The sequence below is a fragment of the Podarcis bocagei genome (genome assembly GCF_964188305.1).
Source record: "Podarcis bocagei genome assembly, chromosome: 2".
Taxonomy (NCBI): Eukaryota; Metazoa; Chordata; class Lepidosauria; order Squamata; family Lacertidae; genus Podarcis; species Podarcis bocagei.
Window position 1 is genome coordinate 48,986,370 of NC_138126.1, and position 18,563 is coordinate 49,004,932.

Consider the following 18,563-nt stretch of genomic DNA (forward strand, 5'->3'; position numbering starts at 1 on the left):
AATGCGGTTTTCTACTAAAGCTCAGTACTTGAGGTTATTTTATTATAACCATTTTATCTAGTGCCAATTTAATCAGTAGCAGACTAACACAAATAATATTTTTTTAGGCTTTCTTCCATCACAAATGTTGACATACCAATACAGTGTTGACCAAACTAGAAACTTTGAAAGTAAATGAGCATAGAAGCTGTGCCAGGAATAAGGTGTCTGAAACAAAATGGTTCTGTTTTGTTTTATTTGTGAGGCCGGCAGATTGTATTTGAAACTAAGACTATACAGTATACTCTTTCACCTTGTAGAGTATTTAGTTACAGTGTTAAGTGCAGACTAATTTGTTTTCCAGAACATATCATTCTAGCCCTAATTAGTGCTACATTGCCCTGTAAATAATCTTGCAACCTTCTCTTCAAAAAAACACAACCAAACTTTTATTTATTGTTAATACACTTTTGGTTCTTGGAGTGTGATGAAATACATGGGCTAGCTGTTGTTGCTTCTTCTGCAACTGTCTTTATTTGCTATATTTCCAGTTACTTTATACAGTCCATTTCTGGAGAGTTGGTATAGCATAGTGGTTCCAGGCCATAGTACACAGCAGTGAGTAAAGGACCTTAACAGGTGTTTTGATGGTCCAGGGTGGGGGGTTTGGACCATCTTCCAAGGGTGGAATAAGCACACCAGCCCACCCAAAAAGCTCAGTTGCATTGTTAAAGCTGACAGCACTCACCATTTGCCCTGCAATGTATGAACAACTCCAGGGCTCACTAGCGGCACCCTTTTTGTATCTGGAACCAATCTGGGAGTCAGTCTGGATGGCCATCAAAAAACCCTAATACACAAGTAGCCTTTGTGATTACAGAGTTTTCTAATGAAAGGTTTCTTCAAGACTAGAATTTGTTAATTTCAGTCACAAATTACCCAGCTTGTGAATTCTGTGATGTAGATAATGCAAGAAAATCATTTTATTGTTCAGCAGACTATAAAAAGGATAAAGGTTCCCTGACCTGTGGTTTGCAGGCTCTCGCTGGGTTAAGTTAATCATGTATCAGTTTAATATAGTTTAGCCTAATTTAAAATTCCGGCTTGCTCCAAAGCTGATTGTGGTAGTTTCCTTGTTTAGAGCAAAAAATAGAGGTCAGTTGGAATGTATTTGTTTATTTCAAAGTTTTATGTGCCGCTTTCCAGGGCCAAAACATTCCCAATGTGGCTTATATCAAAATTGTAATACATAATTTATCATGTATCAATAAAATTACAATAAAAGATCTAAAAATATTAAAGCACATGACCTCAACCCTGGTGATCAATCAGGTGACAGATGTCATAGTCAGATTGCTCTCAAGTTGGAGGGATATTTACTATGTAGACTCCAAGGTTCTAAACTGCATAGGGAGCCTACCCTATATGTTCACAATATCACCTTAGAGTCCACCTAGCATTTCATAGCACTTTGCCCCCAGCTGTTCACATCACCACTAATGGCTTCATTAGTATCAATTTGGTTTCTGTTTGTGTACACATCAGGGAGCATTGACACAACAAGTATGTCTTTACCTTAAGCAAAGATGCTCACACCTTGGCTAGAGATTAATTAAGAACAGCTCAAGGACTCTAACTGATATGAAGCTATTTTAATAAACAACGAACTAAATACTGACCCTATCTCTCATTCAGTGCAATATTATCCAGATGGCAGACTGCTCAGTTGCCTCTGTGTGCCTCCTCCAAAAACCAGGCAGCAGCAGAGTTTTCAGTTTTGTAGCACTTGCATTAGAGAAATGAAAATCTTCCTTTCTGAAGGTATCTGGTTCCATAGCTGCTAGAGAAGGGGGACTGAACATGCATTTCTCCTTCTTCCTATGCAGATGTCACAGCCAGTAAAGTCAGTTTACATGGTTTTTCTATCCTAATAACATCCTATCTTGACTCTAAGCTTATTGATTTGAATGCTCTTTAGACGTTTTCTTAACTGTGTGGGAGATTCTGATTTATGAGTGATTGCCCCTATACAGCTGGGAGAAATGTTGATTGACTCAGCCACACTCCCAGAGCCCAGTCCCTAAATTGGCAGTGTGCCAGCAGCAGGAATGCCAATCCTGTGAGAAAAGCCAAAGGGATCCTGCTCTGCTCAGATAATTGGGTCTTTTTTATCTTTTCCCCAGCTGCATGAAAGCTATCTTATGGCTAAGGAGCTCCCAAGGGTCTGGGTGAACATCTCAAAGGCACAATGTGTGCATGCAAATCGAAAGTTAGGGGAGCACTGAAAGTCAGCTTGTCCTGCAATATCACGTGTTTCCGTCTTTTATTCAAGGACAAGAGCAGGTTGTTCATTTAGTGAAGTTTACTGTTTATGGGGAGAAATAAGGGTGTGTGACTAAAGCATCCTGGAACTCCTCATTCACTTTGCCAGCAATTGTCTAAGGACAGCAACTCTCAAGCAACTTCTACATCTAATTGTGGAAACAAGCTGTATAAGTTTTTTTAAAAATATTGCTATATTCTGTAGTCATTGAAACTAAAGGGAATATATAACCAGGCAGGGTGTTTTTAACTGTGTGCACTGTGGCGTAGCTCTATCCCACCGGGACTGCAGTGCAGTGTGATTGATGTGAAGAAGCGTCTCTCTGTTCTGGCACAGCATCACTGGCATGCTAAATAAGAAACAGCTGATGGCTGAGGCGCCATTGAGAGGAGAATCATAGTGAATGCTGAATGTCTTTTCTAGTGTGTTCAGTATTCCAGTGGTGCTGCAGTGGCATAAAAATAAATGTACTTAACAAAAAACCTGAGCCAAGGGACTGCTGATGAAGGCGAAGGATACAGAATGCACCTCTGCTGAAGATTTGAGGGCAGACTGCATTTTTTGTTTGCAACCAGGACTGCCAAGTGGATGAATCAGTTATTTGTGTGGGGTTTTAAAATATATTTCTTCCATGCTTTAAGGAATATTGTTGGATTTCAGCTTTATTTGTGGAGAAATAAATATGTGGCTGGCTTCCAGTTCTCCTCTCCGTAGCTGTGCTGATGGAAGTGATATTTCTAATCACTATTAATGAAGTTGCTAATGCTCTGATTTCCTTCCCCCCACCCCTAACCCCAGAAATGATTGCTAATATGAATGGCTAGCATGTGGAAGATTGTAGTCAGAGCTGGTTTATTACACCAGTGTTTTTTCTAGTAAACTAGAATTATATGATGCTTAAGCAAACTTCATGATCATGGCTGAAAAAGAGAGGTGAATGGACTTAGGATGTTCCTGAAATGTGATTTTTGATGTGTTTCACGTCACCTGGAAGATTTGGGTTTTTCTGTCAAGTCTTGCCGTCTACATGTGCTGCCCACGATCTCTTCAATGTCGGATGGAGATTAGGAAAGCAAGGGTAATCGTAAACTTTCAAAAAATATTTACTGCTATAGCTTTTCCTGCTTCTTATACCTTTGTTTACATTTGTGTGTGTGTGTGCAGAAACAAGAGTATTAATCCTTCAGAGGTTCTTGACACAAAAGGGGTTAAATAGTGAGTTGTTAATTGTATATCTTGGTTCTTGAATTGCTCTTTGATGATAGATGCTTATTGAGTTTTGTTAACAACTCAGTTCTTTAAATACATAGTGGTTGTTTTATAATTGCGTAATAAATTTGAGAGATATGCATACAATCAAATATACAAATGACCTTCGCAAATACTGTAATCTTAAACTCTCTAATTCTTGATTGCTGGAGATCTGGTAACACAGAAATGCATAATGATTTGACTCTCAGCTGGAAGAAATATTTGAGGCTAAAGACTTCTGTTTTGAAATTGTATCTATGCCTTTCAGTGGCAAGGTCATGATAACAAGCATAGCTGCTGAACCTTTTGCATTGCAAGATGAGACAGGGAAGTGATTAAATGTATGTGCATGAATGTTTTAACAGTGCAATTGCATGCACACTTACCTGAGAATAAGCCCAATTGAACACAATGGGACTTACTTCAGAGTAAACATGCACAGGATTAAACCCTAAGGTGTGTGAAGTTACATATGTCTGTTGTGCATCCTTTCTCTCTCCAAAACATTTTCTTCTTGTATTGTTGATGTTTCATATGTTTGCCAGCTGTGTGCATTGAGCAAAATAATCTTAATAGTAAACATGAGAATTGGTTGTACTCATGCCGAGTCTTACTAATACCCTACTAAGGTAGTGATTTCTGCATACTTGGGGTATGAGAAAAGAGTTGTGGGGGACTTTTTTATCCCCAAATGGCCTAATGAGATTTTTTGCTTAGCATCTTCCAGAAATTGTCAAGGGCAGTTGACCCATGAAATGCTGAGGATGTTGGAGGTGGAATGTCATAGGGGAAGTATTAGTCAGCACAAGCCCCTGACAGATTGAACCCCAGGAGGTGTCTGTTAAGGCTGGTAGAGAGGTGCATGCAGTTAGCCCCCTTCCCTGTGCTATATGGGGAGAGCTCAGGAGACAGTAAAGGACAACAGACGGTTTTTTACCTCTCTCCACAGTTTATAGCAATCTTCAGAAATCACCTAATCCACCATGAACCTGCACAACCTTTGAGATAGGCTGCTGAGACCCTGCTAAGTTTTGTCTTTACATCAGATCAGATAGGTGAGCATGAGAGATGGGACATTTTTTGGCAGAGACATCAAAATAGTAGAATTCCCTCCCAATGGTGATCCTCTGGGCCTCTTTCTGTTTTGATCTGTTGCTTGCTGCTGTCTTTAGCATTTTTGTTTAATTTCATGTCTGATTGCCTTCCTACCAGTAACACTTTACATGTTTTAAATGGAAAAGGGGGAAATGATAATAACAACAACATACTCAGGTTTAATCTTGCTCTCTCTGACATCTTTTTGGGGACTGCTCTTTGTTGTTTGGGCAGGAAAATAAATGCATTTGGCTTTTAATAATTTTTGAAATATTAAGGTTGTTTGTCTTAAGTTTTTGTAAGGTATGTTTTTTTGGTACTTGAATTTTGTATTTGTGTGTTATCCTTTCTAAGTCATCCTGGGGGCCTTTGGGGGCCAAAAGCTGACAGCCAAACTTGGACTTGCACCCATTAGCACTATATGGCACACTGTGGAAAGTATTCAGGATGGTGGTTTTGCTTTATCCCCACCTGAAACCTTCTGGGAGAACCAAATAATACTACCAGCCAGTTGGAGTCCTGAATAGGGTCCCCTGTTGGGGACTGGGATACATTGGAACTTCTATACTTGTATTATGGTTGGTTTTATGATTCTAAACGTAAATATTTTGTCTAAAATTTACAGGAGCCCAGTAATAAGCGGGTCAGGCCTCTTTCTAGAGTGACATCACTAGCAAGTTTAATTCCTCCTGTTCGAGCAACTCCTTTGAAACGATTCGGTCAGACGCTTCAGGTAAAACCGATTTTTTAATTAATTAAGTAGGGTTCAATACAAGGGATACAACATGTCTTATTTCTTGTATTGTTTGTAAAGCATTTATTTTTGCATATTGCTCATCTATATGGAAGTAATGAAAAGCACTTTATTAATAATTTTCACTTTCAGTAAAAGCAAGTGTTTGATTTCTGCTCAATAACAATTTCTGTTATACAAGGTTGTCTCCAATGCTACTTCTACATAGAATAGACCCATTGAAATCAATAGACATTACTAACTTGAATCCATTACTTTTAATGGATCTATTTTGAGCAGAACTAGTATGGGAGACAACTCCTAACTCCTCCTTTTTGATGCAACTGCGTCAGTTCTCATTCCAAAATATTAAACAGTATTGTGTGAATAAACAGCAGTTTTACTTTGTCCTCAACAAGATGACAATTAACCTTACTATCAACCCTAGCAAAGCAATAACTATTTTATTTTTATTTTTCACAGCGTTCCATCAGTTTTCGCAGTGACAGTCGGCCAGATCTGCTTGCCTCAAGACCCTGGACTAGAAATGTACCTCCTGCTAGCACCAAGCGAAGAGACAGTAAACTTTGGAGTGAGACCTTTGATGTTTGTGTCAATCAGATGCTGACATCCAAAGAAATCAAGCGGCAAGAGGTTTGCTTACTTATATTCTCTTTGGACTTGCCTGAAATGGCATTAAGGAATGCAAGTGAAGATACACATGTTTGTGTATAAACTTTTTTTTAGTCCTATTTTTCCCTCCTTGGAAGAACTAGCCACCACCCATCTCCTTTGCACACATGAAAACACTGAAATGCACAATCACTCCTTGCAATCACTCCAGGCTTTAAAAGCAGCCATCACAGCCTTCGAAGACAACACAGTGCATTCTTGCATTCCTGAAGCGAGAGAAGGCAGAAGCTAATAACTGGCTCTTTCAAGCTGAGGGAAACAGGGCTAACTGTCTTCACGTCTTCATTGGAAAAAAAGAATTCATAATAAAATATTTTAGAAATGGAGGAAATGCCATGCACAGCATCACTTGGCATTCCGTTCTAGCTTAGCATAGGATGCTGAATCATACAAGTACCCTTTATTAAAAGGCCCCAGGGCATAGTCTGAAGGCACATGATTTAGCAGTCTGCTGAAGCTAAGCCAGTCTGGTATGTGTCTGATGGGAGACCGCCTGGGACCGCCATTTACAGTGGTACCTCGGTTAAGAACTTAATTCGTTCTTAACCTGAAACTGTTCTTAACCTGAGGTACTACTTTAGCTAATGGGGCTTCCCACTGCCGCGCGGCCACGCAATTTCTGTTCTCATCCTGAAGCAAAGTTCTTAACCCGAGGTATTATTTCTGGGTTAGCAGAGTCTGTAACCTGAAGCATCTGTAACCCGAGATACCACTGTATTTTATGAGTTTGAGTTTTGTATGCCACCTTTCACCAATAGGCTCTCCACCATTATTTTAGGGATGAGTTTTAGGGAAGGATATTAAATAAAGGACATTACTTTAATAGACTTAAAGCTTGGTCTCATTTTTTATCTTCTCTTGCTTTGACAGTCAGGAATGGAAGAATCTGACAATTTCATTTCTCTGTAATTATTTTAATTTGGTTCTCTGCATTTCAGCAATTTGCAAATTTCTTTTTAAAAACTCATAAAAATTCTTCAGCAATTTAGGGTGGATTTTTCCTAATAAATGAAATTTTGCATGCAGTTTTGATTAATCACAGAATTTTGCAATCACTTTTGCAATGTTAATATGCATAATATTTTGTAAACATTGCATGGTTGGATAACTGTATTGTAAAATTAAGATGTGCACAAATTTCAGTGGGTGGCTATGTTGTGCCCCCCCCCAAAGTGCAAATTTGAATGATTTGGGTTTAAATGCTAACTGAATTGTGTTTACCCCAACCCCATTTGGCACTGTGGCAATCTGGACTTACCATTTATCCATAGTTTTAAAATGTTACTTGAGAAATTTTGAAACTGCAAATTTATCAAGGTTATATCTTCTGTTATAGGCAATTTTTGAACTTTCACAAGGAGAAGAAGACTTGATAGAAGACCTGAAGTTAGCAAAGAAGGTATTCTATACCCTTAATTATTGTGTGCCTCTATTGAATTTGTTCACAGGCAGTTTCTGTGATCTGTGTGTACAGATTAATTCAAATATATAAAAACTTTAAGGCACAAGAGCCAGAGTTTAAATGCTATCACCAATAATGGAATTTCAAATATGTATTTATTTAATGATTTTTCTATCTTTGTGCAGGCTTACCATGACCCAATGCTTAAACTTTCCATAATGTCAGAGCAAGAATTAAACCAAATATTTGGGACACTGGACTCTTTAATTCCTTTGCATGAAGGTATAATTCTTTCTATTCTATATGCAGTTGCTAAGTGCCAAATAAGTTTGAGGAGCATTGTTTGCCCACAGGCTCTGATCCCAAAAGACAATGATTATTCTTACTTGAAAATAACAAAGAGATTTTCTTCAGGCTAATAACTGTACAGCCCTATCAGCTGTACTGTTGAATGGAATGTGCAGTGAATAGTATGAAGGGTGGTGTAAAAGTGTTTTAAGTAAATAATATACAATAGAACTAAAATTGAAGCATGTTACCCTCCAAATTATTTCAATGAAGACATAAATATATTTGTCAAAATTCAGTTGAATTATATTAGGCTGCAGACTGGATAAAAACCTCTACAAAATTTATCTGTGGAGGAAAAATGTACATTGGAATGGGCACTTTTTATTTTACCTTCACTACAGAAACATTAGTGTCATTAGTTGTCATTCCTGTTTGTTGACTCCACAGCTTCCAACTTCCATTGTCAGTACTGACACACATCTGGGAATCGGTTTGGGTGCTATCAGAAATTATATTTACACAGTTAAAGTTTCATTACGAGAGTTGAATGTTCCCAACAGAACTTAAGTCACAAAAAAATAGATGAAAGTAGATGTCTAAATGCTGGGGAGGGGGGACAGGGACTTTTCAACCCAATATAGGTTTTCGAGAGGCATATTGTAAATATTTGTGCATTTCAACTTCTTAATAAGATTTGTATAATCATGATTATGTGTGCGTGTGTGTGTAGATAGCAGATGGTATTCATATGTTTCTAGACAGATTAGATATAACTATTCATTGAGTCTCCTGAAATTACTGTTTTTAGTTGAAAGAAATTACAAGGAAGGGCTCTGATTCAGATTTGGAGCACCTGTGCTGGGGAAGAGGGTTGACGCATTCATGTCTGTGTGAAAATTTAAGTCCTGACCTAATTTTTCCTCCCCCTGGATGGGGGATAAATACCAGCATGATACCAGCTGTATTTCCCCCTAGGTGAGCCTACTAGCAGCTTCTTTGGGTGGGATTTTGGTTGGGAAAGCAGTTGTGGTGAGGAATGGTTACACCCTCTTCTTTTCTGTAGCACTACTGCTTCCGTCAAAACCAGAGTTCTCGGTTCCTCTTTATTAAAAATAGAAACGTGGGGAAAACTAATCACAGTTCTCCCGTGCCTTGTATAGTTTGGCACTGAAAGAGGAACACTAGCAGGGTGTATCACCCAAGTTTGTGTATAGCCGGTTTCTCATGGGATAGTTCACTGCTTTGTGAAAATAGGGGTCTTGCATCATTTGACAGGAGTTTTATTAGCAAATAGTGATAAACAGGCAGATGGTCAAAGGCAATGAAAGGCTCTCAAACAGTACTTGACAGGTTGAATTTTACTATAGAAGAGTCCTCAGTATTCTTTTACAAGCTGACCCCACCCCACCCCAATTAAGTTTTTCATGTTTTTCATGTATTTACATCAGATCTTCTTAGACGGCTAAAAGAAATTAGGAAGCCTGATGGATCTACAGACTGTGTTGGCCACATCCTTGTGGGCTGGGTATGGAAAACTTTCACAAATGGTTAATTATGTTTTCTTTTTATATGCTTCCTCATTTTTAAGGTTATAAAAGTGAAAACTATCAATTGTTAAATGTGCAAAGAATGGGCAGCGATATTGGGATTAACAAACAATCTTGTTGCAATATTGTTAAGTGAATTGCATCAGTTAATTAATCTAAGCCATGTTTGATCTGAGAACTAGTACCAAGCGGTAACACTGCAGGAAGGGTAAGGGTATGGGGACTAACTCTGTGTTACGTAGGAGTCAAGATCAGTAGTGGCCAGTGTGGTGGGGCAGAGCCATGCAGCTGCCCTCCTGATACCAGCACCACTACTGCTTACCTGCATATGGCTGAGGCAGGACAGTGTTGAAGTTGGAGCTTTGCAGATGCACCAGCACAAGAACCAGATTGGCTCCCCCAGCGCATCTGCGCAGTCCTGACCTGGCCTCTGTGTTGTCCTGACAGACCCCTATCCAGATAAACTGTACAATGCTAGTGCCAGGACAGCAGTTGTGAACCACCATGCCAGCTGCTACTGGACAAGTTTCAACTTACTTTGTTTCAACTCACAGCCAGATTTCCATATTGGCAAACAGTAAAAGTTTCCATATGTTTATTCTTATTTATTGAATTTATATAGCACCCTTCATCCAAATATCAGAGGGTGTGATCTGTTTCGTAAAAGAGTTGGCTGTATTGATACAATAGTAGAAACCACCCATTGCTACTACCAATTGGAGAGCCAGCATCATAGCTCTCCCCCAGACTAGTAAGAATGCATAATAGGGCCTTCTGGGCAGCGACTTCACAGTGATGGAATGCAATTCCTGCAGAGACTGCTATCATCTCTTGGTGTTGCCTCTGTGTTTTTAAAGGTTCCGTGGAACAGATTTGCATTTTAAAATATTGTAAGCTGCTTTGTGTAGGACTTTCTCAAAGAGTGGAGCATAAATAAATAAATAAGTGAGTGCATCTGGCAATATGGTGTTCCTAGGCAAAGTGTAACATCCTAGCAGGTAATACCAGTATGCCACATGGAATTTCTGTGTTTTACTGGCTCAACTGATGTTGCACTCATTCTAAACACCTGCTTATTGGATTGTAAGTTTCTAAGAAATATTCCCAGTGACATTACACTGCTAGATGGTAATAAGTGACAAAATCAGGCTTCTAACTGATATCGTCCAGTAGTAGCAATTATCATCAATTGTATTTTCAGTCAGATGGGTGGGATGATGATGATAATAATAATAATAATAATAATAATAATAATAATAATAATAATAATAATAATTCCAAATATTTATTTTTCCTTTAGCTGCCTTGTCTAAATTCCTATGATAGCTACTGTAGCAACCAGGTAGCTGCCAAAACTTTGCTGGACCAGAAGAAGCAGGATCATCGGGTTCAAGACTTCTTACAGCGTTGTCTAGAGTCACCTTTCAGCCGTAAACTGGACCTGTGGAATTTCCTTGATATCCCAAGAAGCCGTCTAGTGAAGTACCCACTACTGCTTAGAGAGATTCTGCGACACACGCCAAACGATCATCCAGACCAACAGCACATCGAAGAAGCTGTATGTGTTTCAGCTAATTAATACCTTATCTAAAGGGCAAATCATTAGAAGTAGATTCACATATCTTCTCTCAGAAAGATGTGTGTATATTTCCCTTCTCTTGTTAGGTTTCTGTGACTTTTTAGGCTTCGGGTATTTTTAAATGGGACGCGGGTGGCGCTGTGGGTAAAACCTCAGCGCCTAGGACTTGCCAATCGTATGGTTGGCGGTTCGAATCCCCGCGGCGGGGTGAGCTCCCGTCTTTCGGTCCCAGCTCCTGCCCACCTAGCAGTTCGAAAGCACCCCTAAGTGCAAGTAGATAAATAGGTACCGCTTTATAGCGGGAAGGTAAATGGCGTTTCCATGTGCTGCTCTGGTGCCGGTTCGCCAGAGCAGCTTCGTCACGCTGGCCACGTGACCCGGAAGTGTCCTCAGACAGCGCTGGCTCCCGGCCTCTTAAGCGAGATGAGCACGCAACCCCAGAGTCGGTCACGACTGGCCCGCAAGGGCAGGGGTACCTTTACCTTTACCTTTATTTTAAAATTGCTTTACACTGAGTAGCTCAAGTGGCCCTTGGAATGCACTTTGCAGAGGAAGTATCCACTGACCTGGTGTGTATATGGATTCTGCCATTCCTTTGGTAGATGTGATTTGTGTGAGTGTGCCAGGTGCAACATGTGCCATTACACTCATGCAAACTGCTACTGGAAGTACTGGTTGCATCTTTGGGCAACCTGGGTCATTTGCTTTCTCCCTGTAGCCACTTCCCTGATGCAAGGCTGATAGCTTAATATATTGTTGCATGCAATCATTGGTGATATCCAAAGCCTTACATATGCTGTGGCTTTTAGTTGCCTCTTAAGAACATAATACAGCTTTCCCCCCTAAACTTTCCAAAATTGACCAAAAATTAGTGTTTTAACAGTACCACTCATCTGTCATGTTCAAATAGCAAGGGCACAAGAGAGCTGTTCTCATTATTCCCACACAATTTTGGAGCTCCTTCTCCTTGAAAATGTGGTGAAGCCTGAATTTGAGCATCTTTCAGAAAGCCTGTAAAACTGTTTTTCTTTCAGTTTTTTTTTAATGCTTCAGTTAAACAAGAAGCTTGGGGAAAATAGGTTTAATATTTTTTATAATTCAAGGAAATTGTGGGAAGAAACTTCACATCATTGGCCTTCGGATTTTATTTTTTAGTACCATTCCTATTACATACTGCATCCTAAATTGCTGTTTAAACTTGAGAGAGTATAAACTGTTAAACTGATTGGGCTCTGTAACATGCAAAAAAGTAGCAGTTATCTAGGAATACAAAATACAAAGCCCTGCTGTATATATGTAAGCAGAAAGGAACGATGGGGATTTAAACTCTTTATTTAGATTAATTGAATAAAGCAGTTCTGTTTGCACGACAGATTTCCTCTCACATATATGTAGCATACGCCTGCTCACAGGACATAATGAAGATGTTCTTGCTTATAGAATTCCTGTACATGCATTGGAGCCAGATTGATGCTTAAAATGGAAAAGCCATATTGAAGTACCAAACACTCACATGGCCTCTTTTTGCTCATTACAGAAGTCCATCCACCCATTTTGTTTTTCCAACTATAAACCTATTAAGAAATGCTTTCAAAATTGGCTTGGCAATTTATGACTTATTTGTAACCATTCTCCCCCTCCCCAGATTAATATTGTCCAAGGAATAGTGGCAGAAATCAACAAAAAGACGGGTGAATCTGAATGCCAGTATTACAAAGAGAGGCTAATCTATCTCGATGAAGGCCAAAAGGACTCCTTGATAGATGATTCACGTGTCGTGTGCTGTCATGGTGAACTAAAGAACAACCGGGGAGCGGTAAGGAATTAATTTTTAGGAAACACAAAATATTGTTTTACCTCTTTCTTAAGTACTGTTCTCTTTTATAATCAGTGAACTGCTTCTTTTTAAATGTAAAGTTGCAATGGTTTGCTTTTGGACGGCTGTCATGGGGAAATATTATCAAGTCTCAGAAGTGAGAAAGAGATTGTAACTGCTTTTAATTTAGGGTAAAAAAAAAAAAGCAGGCTTAACAGGGGTTAGAATAAGGGTGGATAATAGAATAGCTCTTCCTCATTGTGGGTAAGAGAAAAAGTGATCTTTATCTAATTTTAACACCACTGTAATATTTGTGCCATTACTGTGGAACACATTTCTCAGAGTGCTTGTAAGACGCCATCCTTGCACACTGTTGTTGTTGTTAGGCAAGATTTAAATATACTAGTACTTTCTTCCATCATGGAACTTAAGACAGCATATATCCAATTCCCTGGTGGGATTCCCATACAGTCAGTGGCCTAGACTGAAACTTCCTTACCTTCAGCAAGGTGGTTGCATTGTGTGCCTTCAGACCATGCCCTTGGACCATTTCCACCCATCTTTGGTAGTATTATTTAACTAGATGCTAGTTTCTTTTTTTAAAAAAACCCTAGAGAAGTGATAAGCAAATAATGTATGAGTGACAACTCACAATTATTTTTTATTTTTTTTTGTCAGAAATTGCATGTGTTTCTCTTCCAAGAAGTACTGGTAATTACTCGAGCTGTTACACAGAATGAACAACTCTGTTACCAATTGTATCGGCAACCCATCCCTGTGAAGGATCTTGTGCTAGAAGACTTGCAAGATGGAGAGGTGCGATTGGGTGGATCCATACGTGGTGCATTTAGCAACAATGAGAGAAGTAAGAATCCATTGTATTATATCTCTTTTATAAAATATTGAAATTTAGTCATGCACCACAGTACCCTTCCAATATCTTTTCTGGAAGTATAAGCTAGCATGTCTCATTCATATAAAAAAGGCAAACTAATTTTTCACTTTTAAAAAAAGAAGAAACAATTTTTTTTTAAAGTAGTATGTCAGCTTACAAAAGCAAAACATGCCAGGAAAGACAAAAGATTCCTTCATGTTTTCTGTTGGATACTCTTGCAGGAGTTGATTTTAAATGATAATGCTAAGAACCTCCTGCTCCAATCTGTTCTCACCAGTGGTGACAGACGTTGAGCTTTAAAATTTTAGTGGCTCCCTGTGCAACATCAGAATTTGGCGCCTTCCACCACCGCCACCTCTTGCCTTTTGTTGCTCGTCATTGCTGAAGGGTCCTCTGTGGCACCCTCTGTGCTCAGTGCCCAGTTTGGACAAACCAGTTGCACTTCCCTAAATCCGTCACCAGTGAGAGTTGGTGAAAGAGTTTATCAAGAGTAAATGGCTGCCATCACTATTGGAAGAAAGGACAGCCCCCCATGACCTTGTCCAGCAGCACTGAATTAACGAGGACAGCACTGTGCATATTCCCAGATACTGACAAAATACTATGAAGAGCAGTGGCATGCTTCTCACAAATGTCATTCCCCTCTTTGTCATTCGGTGGTTGCTTGTACTTATAATCATTGCATCATCTGATTGGCTGCTGCTGATTGCCACAGATGGTTAGCATTGCTGAATTTTTGTGTGTGACCTTCGTTAGAATAAAATAAAATGGTGGGGAAAGAGGTCGATTCTGTAGTAAAACAAGCTGAAGAAAGCAGAAAACATGTTTTCTCTCAAGCGGGACTGCCCAGCTTATAAACCTTGTATAGTGGTCCACCCATGGCTTAAAACACTACAGTGGTACCTCTAGTTACAGACTCGATCTGTTCCAGGGTGCCGTTCACACCCCGAAAATTCTGTAACTAGAGCACTGCTTCTGCGCACGCGCATGGCATGATAGAGTGCTTCTGCGCATGTGCTGCAAAACCCGGAAATATACACTTCTGGGTTTGCCGCGTTCGCAAGCCAAAAAGATGCAACATGAACCTAACGCAACACAAAGTATGACTGTATTTCTCCTTTTGCTTCTGCTTCCATGGAATTTCTAAACTGTGTGGAAGAAATCATGTGGGAGACTTCATACATGGATGGTGGGCTGCATTTCTCTTAGTGGGATCCAAGTTGTGCACTCTTCTGGTACATCATTAATGTGGAAATATGTCTATTAAAAACAACCACACACACACTGCCCTCTTCCAAGAAGCATTGAATATACTAATGTGGCTCATTTATTTCAGTTAAAAACTTCTTTAGAGTCAGCTTCAGAAAGGGATCTCAAAGCCAGTCTCACTCACTGCAAGCAAATGACACCTTCAACAAACAGCAGTGGCTCAACTGTATCCGTCAAGCCAAAGAATCAGTCTCCTGCGCATCAAGCGAAATCCGGACACTTGATTCCGAAGACCCCTTACTAACATCATCGAGTACATCATCAAGTAGGAACAGAATACCCCGGCAGGAATCTAAGCTTGAGCAAATGGACCAATCAGACAGTGGGTCTGACTGTAGTATGGACATCAGTGAAATCAGCATTGACTGTGACCACATGGAGCAGACATACCCTTGGCAGACTGACAAAGAGATAGAAAGCAATGTCTGACAACAACTGCATAGTGGTCTTCTGTGTCTTACCTGTACAGTATTTGCATTCCGCATATGGAACAAGAAGCACTTTTTAATATTTTTGTCACAATGTCAACTCAGTCTCTATTATATTTGTACCTTTAAACCATAGTACTGTAACTGCTGGTGTGCGTAATTTGATATGGCAACTATAATCCTGTGATAATTCTGTAAACATCTCTGTGGCTGAGAGAGGTTATTTGACCAATTATTTCCAATGTCTTGCTGGTAGATATGACCTCTAAGCTACTGTTTTTATGCATATTACATACCAAGAATCTCTGTTTTATAAAGTGCCCTATTTTGACCTCTCACAAGGCAACCACACACAAGGAGATGAACAAAGCATTTTAAAGCTATCACATCTAGAAATTGTTTGTGAATGATGTGTGTAGGTTTCAAAAAAGCTTGAAAGACTAAAACTAAGAGTCTCATTGATTGATAGGTGACTTTCATCATCTTAATTTAACAGTTATGGCCAGTGCAGAATATGTATTTTCTCAGTTCACAGATGCAAGCTAAAAGGTCATTTGAAAGTAAGTTGTGTGCCAGTACTGAATCTTCAGATGAAGATTCCAGTTTATATGATGGTGTTTTCTGATAATTGGATGGTAGTTTACCTACTGTCCCATTTAGAATAAAGCATTAAAAGAGTAAAGAAGCTGAAACATCAAAATACTTCGTTTAAATTGCTGTGTTTTGTTTTATGTAGCCCTTTCTGTGTGCACAGCCAGACAGTTTGTATGCAAAATGGTGCTTCTAAAATATTAACATTTTAGCTGTATCTAATGTTATACTGCCCTCAGGATAGCCATTTTGTGATGTCTACAAAAATAAGCCTTTCCTCTGTCATCCCAGTATCCGCTGCCTGCTCTCTTATGTGTGATTCACAGATACAGACACTTCTATTAAAAGACCTGTATGGGGAACCTGTTCAGTGTCAGAATTGAGAACAAAGCCCAGGTGGGCTCCCCAGACTTCTGTAACAGGCTTACAGAAAGTTAGGACTGGGACTACACCACATGCTAATAAAAATGTTGATTTCTTATTGGCTCTGTTCAGAGAATTAACCTCCATGTTATTTGGGTGTGTTCTGGCTTAATTATGATTAAAGTAAGGGGTGACTCTAATTTTATAACTATGGTTTGCAATCATTTTTCTAATGCAACCCACCAAAGGAATTTTGCTTATTCAGGAGTCAGCTACACACACACACACACACACACACACACACACACACACACACTGCATATTTGTTTCTAAAGACATCCGCACACAGCATTCACTATTACTGCATCTCAAGAAACTCACACCTCAAAAAGTGTTTGACCCACTCTTTCAACCTATTGATCTGAAAATTACATTTGACTAGTTTGGCACCCTTAAAGTAGGTAAAATGTCAATAAAATTTGTACTTATGAATTAAACTCTAATTTCAAATGTAAGGTTGAACAGTACTGTAATCATGAATTTTACCCTTTCTAAAGAAGGGTCCTGAAATTTGCAACCTAGTGCACTGAAATGTTCTCTGATACCACTATTTCCATTTTCTGCACAGTGAGGAGTCTAACTTCAGCACTGCAGAAGCATTGATATTGCCAAAATACATACTTGTTTACAGAAAAACTGTAAGAGTAAATAAGATGTCAATTTTAATTTGTAAATATGTTCTGCTGTGTTAGAGGAATCGTGCTGAGATAATCGATAAAAAAGCAGGTTAATACCTATATTTTTTCAAACAAAATTATGGTCAATTTTACTCTATAGAACATATTTCTGTATGTATAGGTTTTAAATATGGTTGTTTTCTATTTCAGGCTTGTAATTTATTTTAATTGCTTCATTTTGGAAGTTGAGTATTAGCCAATCTAGAGTAAGTGGAAGTATTTTTAAAAATAGAAGGAAGTAGAAAGTATATTAGGATGTGAACTACTGAAATGACAAATACTTGCCAAAATGTTGGAGATACCGTGTAATGTCTTCATTTCAATAATTGATGTATTGATTAAATCTCTTTTTTTGCATAATAGCCTTACACTGTTCTCAAAGCATTTCAAATAAATTACACTGAACTGTCTATTTTTTAAATATATTGTTGCTTAATATGCAAAGCTAGATAACCTCACTTTACAAACTTTCTGTGATTTCTGACATCTGTTTTCAGGAATATTTACATTCATTTATAGCTAAACTGAGGATACTTTTAGTAATCAAAACTAATATAACAAGTTACTAAGATGCAAATAAATTGAGTAGACTTTTTCAAACTTTTTTTTTTTTAATATAAGTTATCCGTATCAGATGTAATGTGAAAAGTTACCAGTAGAATGCAATGCATATTGTATTCCTATTAGAAATATTTTGTGCAGTATTCTTCGTCTTTAGTTCACGGCAAGGTCTTGCTCTTTAATTAGATAGACCAGAAATATGGATTTTAAGACTTATGACAAACACCCTAAATGTGCTCCTCTGGATTAATTTATAACACTTTCCTTTTAGTTTTCAGTGTAGCAGCACAGCCTGGTTCCCCAACCGTTTTGGATCCCGGTGCAGTTTGAAAAATCTAAGAAAGTGCCATGGGGACCACTGAAGAAAAACTGGTGATTCCAAGAACCCCTCCCCCCAAAAAACCACGTACCCCCCCAAAAAAGGCTGAAAACTAGACAAAACCACAGGCAAATAACAACAAAAACCTGAAAAATTAAAATGGGTGGAGCAGGGTAACTTAGTGGGTGCCAAGGATGTACCTGAGATTGCTGTGGTGCCCATGGCCAGCACATTGGTGATACCATGAATAGCATACATTTTTAAAAGTACTTTTATTACAGTATCATATACCCTATTTTTCACCCTATAGGAAGCAATTTTTCCCCTCCAAAAATGAAGGGGAAATGTGTATGCGTCCTATGGTGCAAATGCAGACTTTCGCTGAAGCTATCCACAAGCCATGGGAGCCTGGCGCGAAGTCGCGCAGCTCTCCCACAGCTTGCAGAGAGCTGCCTGCATCCTGAAGCCTGGGGCGCATTGAGCTCAGCGTGCCCCAGGCTTCGAGCTTCACACAGCTCTCAGCAAGCCGTGGGAGAGCTGCGCGACTTCGGGCAGATGTCCGCAAGCCTGGGGAGACCGGCGCGACTTCCCGCCGGGCTCCCTAGGCTTGCGGATAGCAGTCTATTCTGGGGGCTGGGGTCGGGAAAAGCTAGGGCTTCCCTCGCCCCAGCCCCACGCCTGGGGGAAAAAT

General features: G+C 39.3%; 1 protein-coding gene across 9 annotated transcripts in view; it reads left to right on the forward strand.

Annotated features, from left to right (window-relative positions):
• Window positions 1-17,402, forward strand: part of ARHGEF3 (Rho guanine nucleotide exchange factor 3) — a 128,690-nt gene extending 111,288 nt beyond the window's left edge. For 7 of the 9 annotated variants that reach the window (XM_081184191.1, XM_081184192.1, XM_081184196.1 and 4 more), the window contains 9 exons: window positions 5,274-5,381; window positions 5,865-6,035; window positions 7,411-7,473; window positions 7,662-7,758; window positions 9,216-9,292; window positions 10,615-10,872; window positions 12,539-12,709; window positions 13,388-13,574; window positions 14,941-17,402. In XM_081184191.1, coding sequence (XP_081040317.1) covers window positions 5,274-5,381; window positions 5,865-6,035; window positions 7,411-7,473; window positions 7,662-7,758; window positions 9,216-9,292; window positions 10,615-10,872; window positions 12,539-12,709; window positions 13,388-13,574; window positions 14,941-15,302 — 1,494 coding nt within the window. In that variant the 3' untranslated portion in view covers window positions 15,303-17,402. Of the gene's footprint in view, window positions 1-3,344; window positions 3,381-5,273; window positions 5,382-5,864; window positions 6,036-7,410; window positions 7,474-7,661; window positions 7,759-9,215; window positions 9,293-10,614; window positions 10,873-12,538; window positions 12,710-13,387; window positions 13,575-14,940 lie in introns of those variants that run through there. The other 2 variants (XM_081184198.1, XM_081184199.1) reach the window with 2 other exon arrangements.
• Window positions 17,403-18,563: the final 1,161 nt, after the last annotated feature.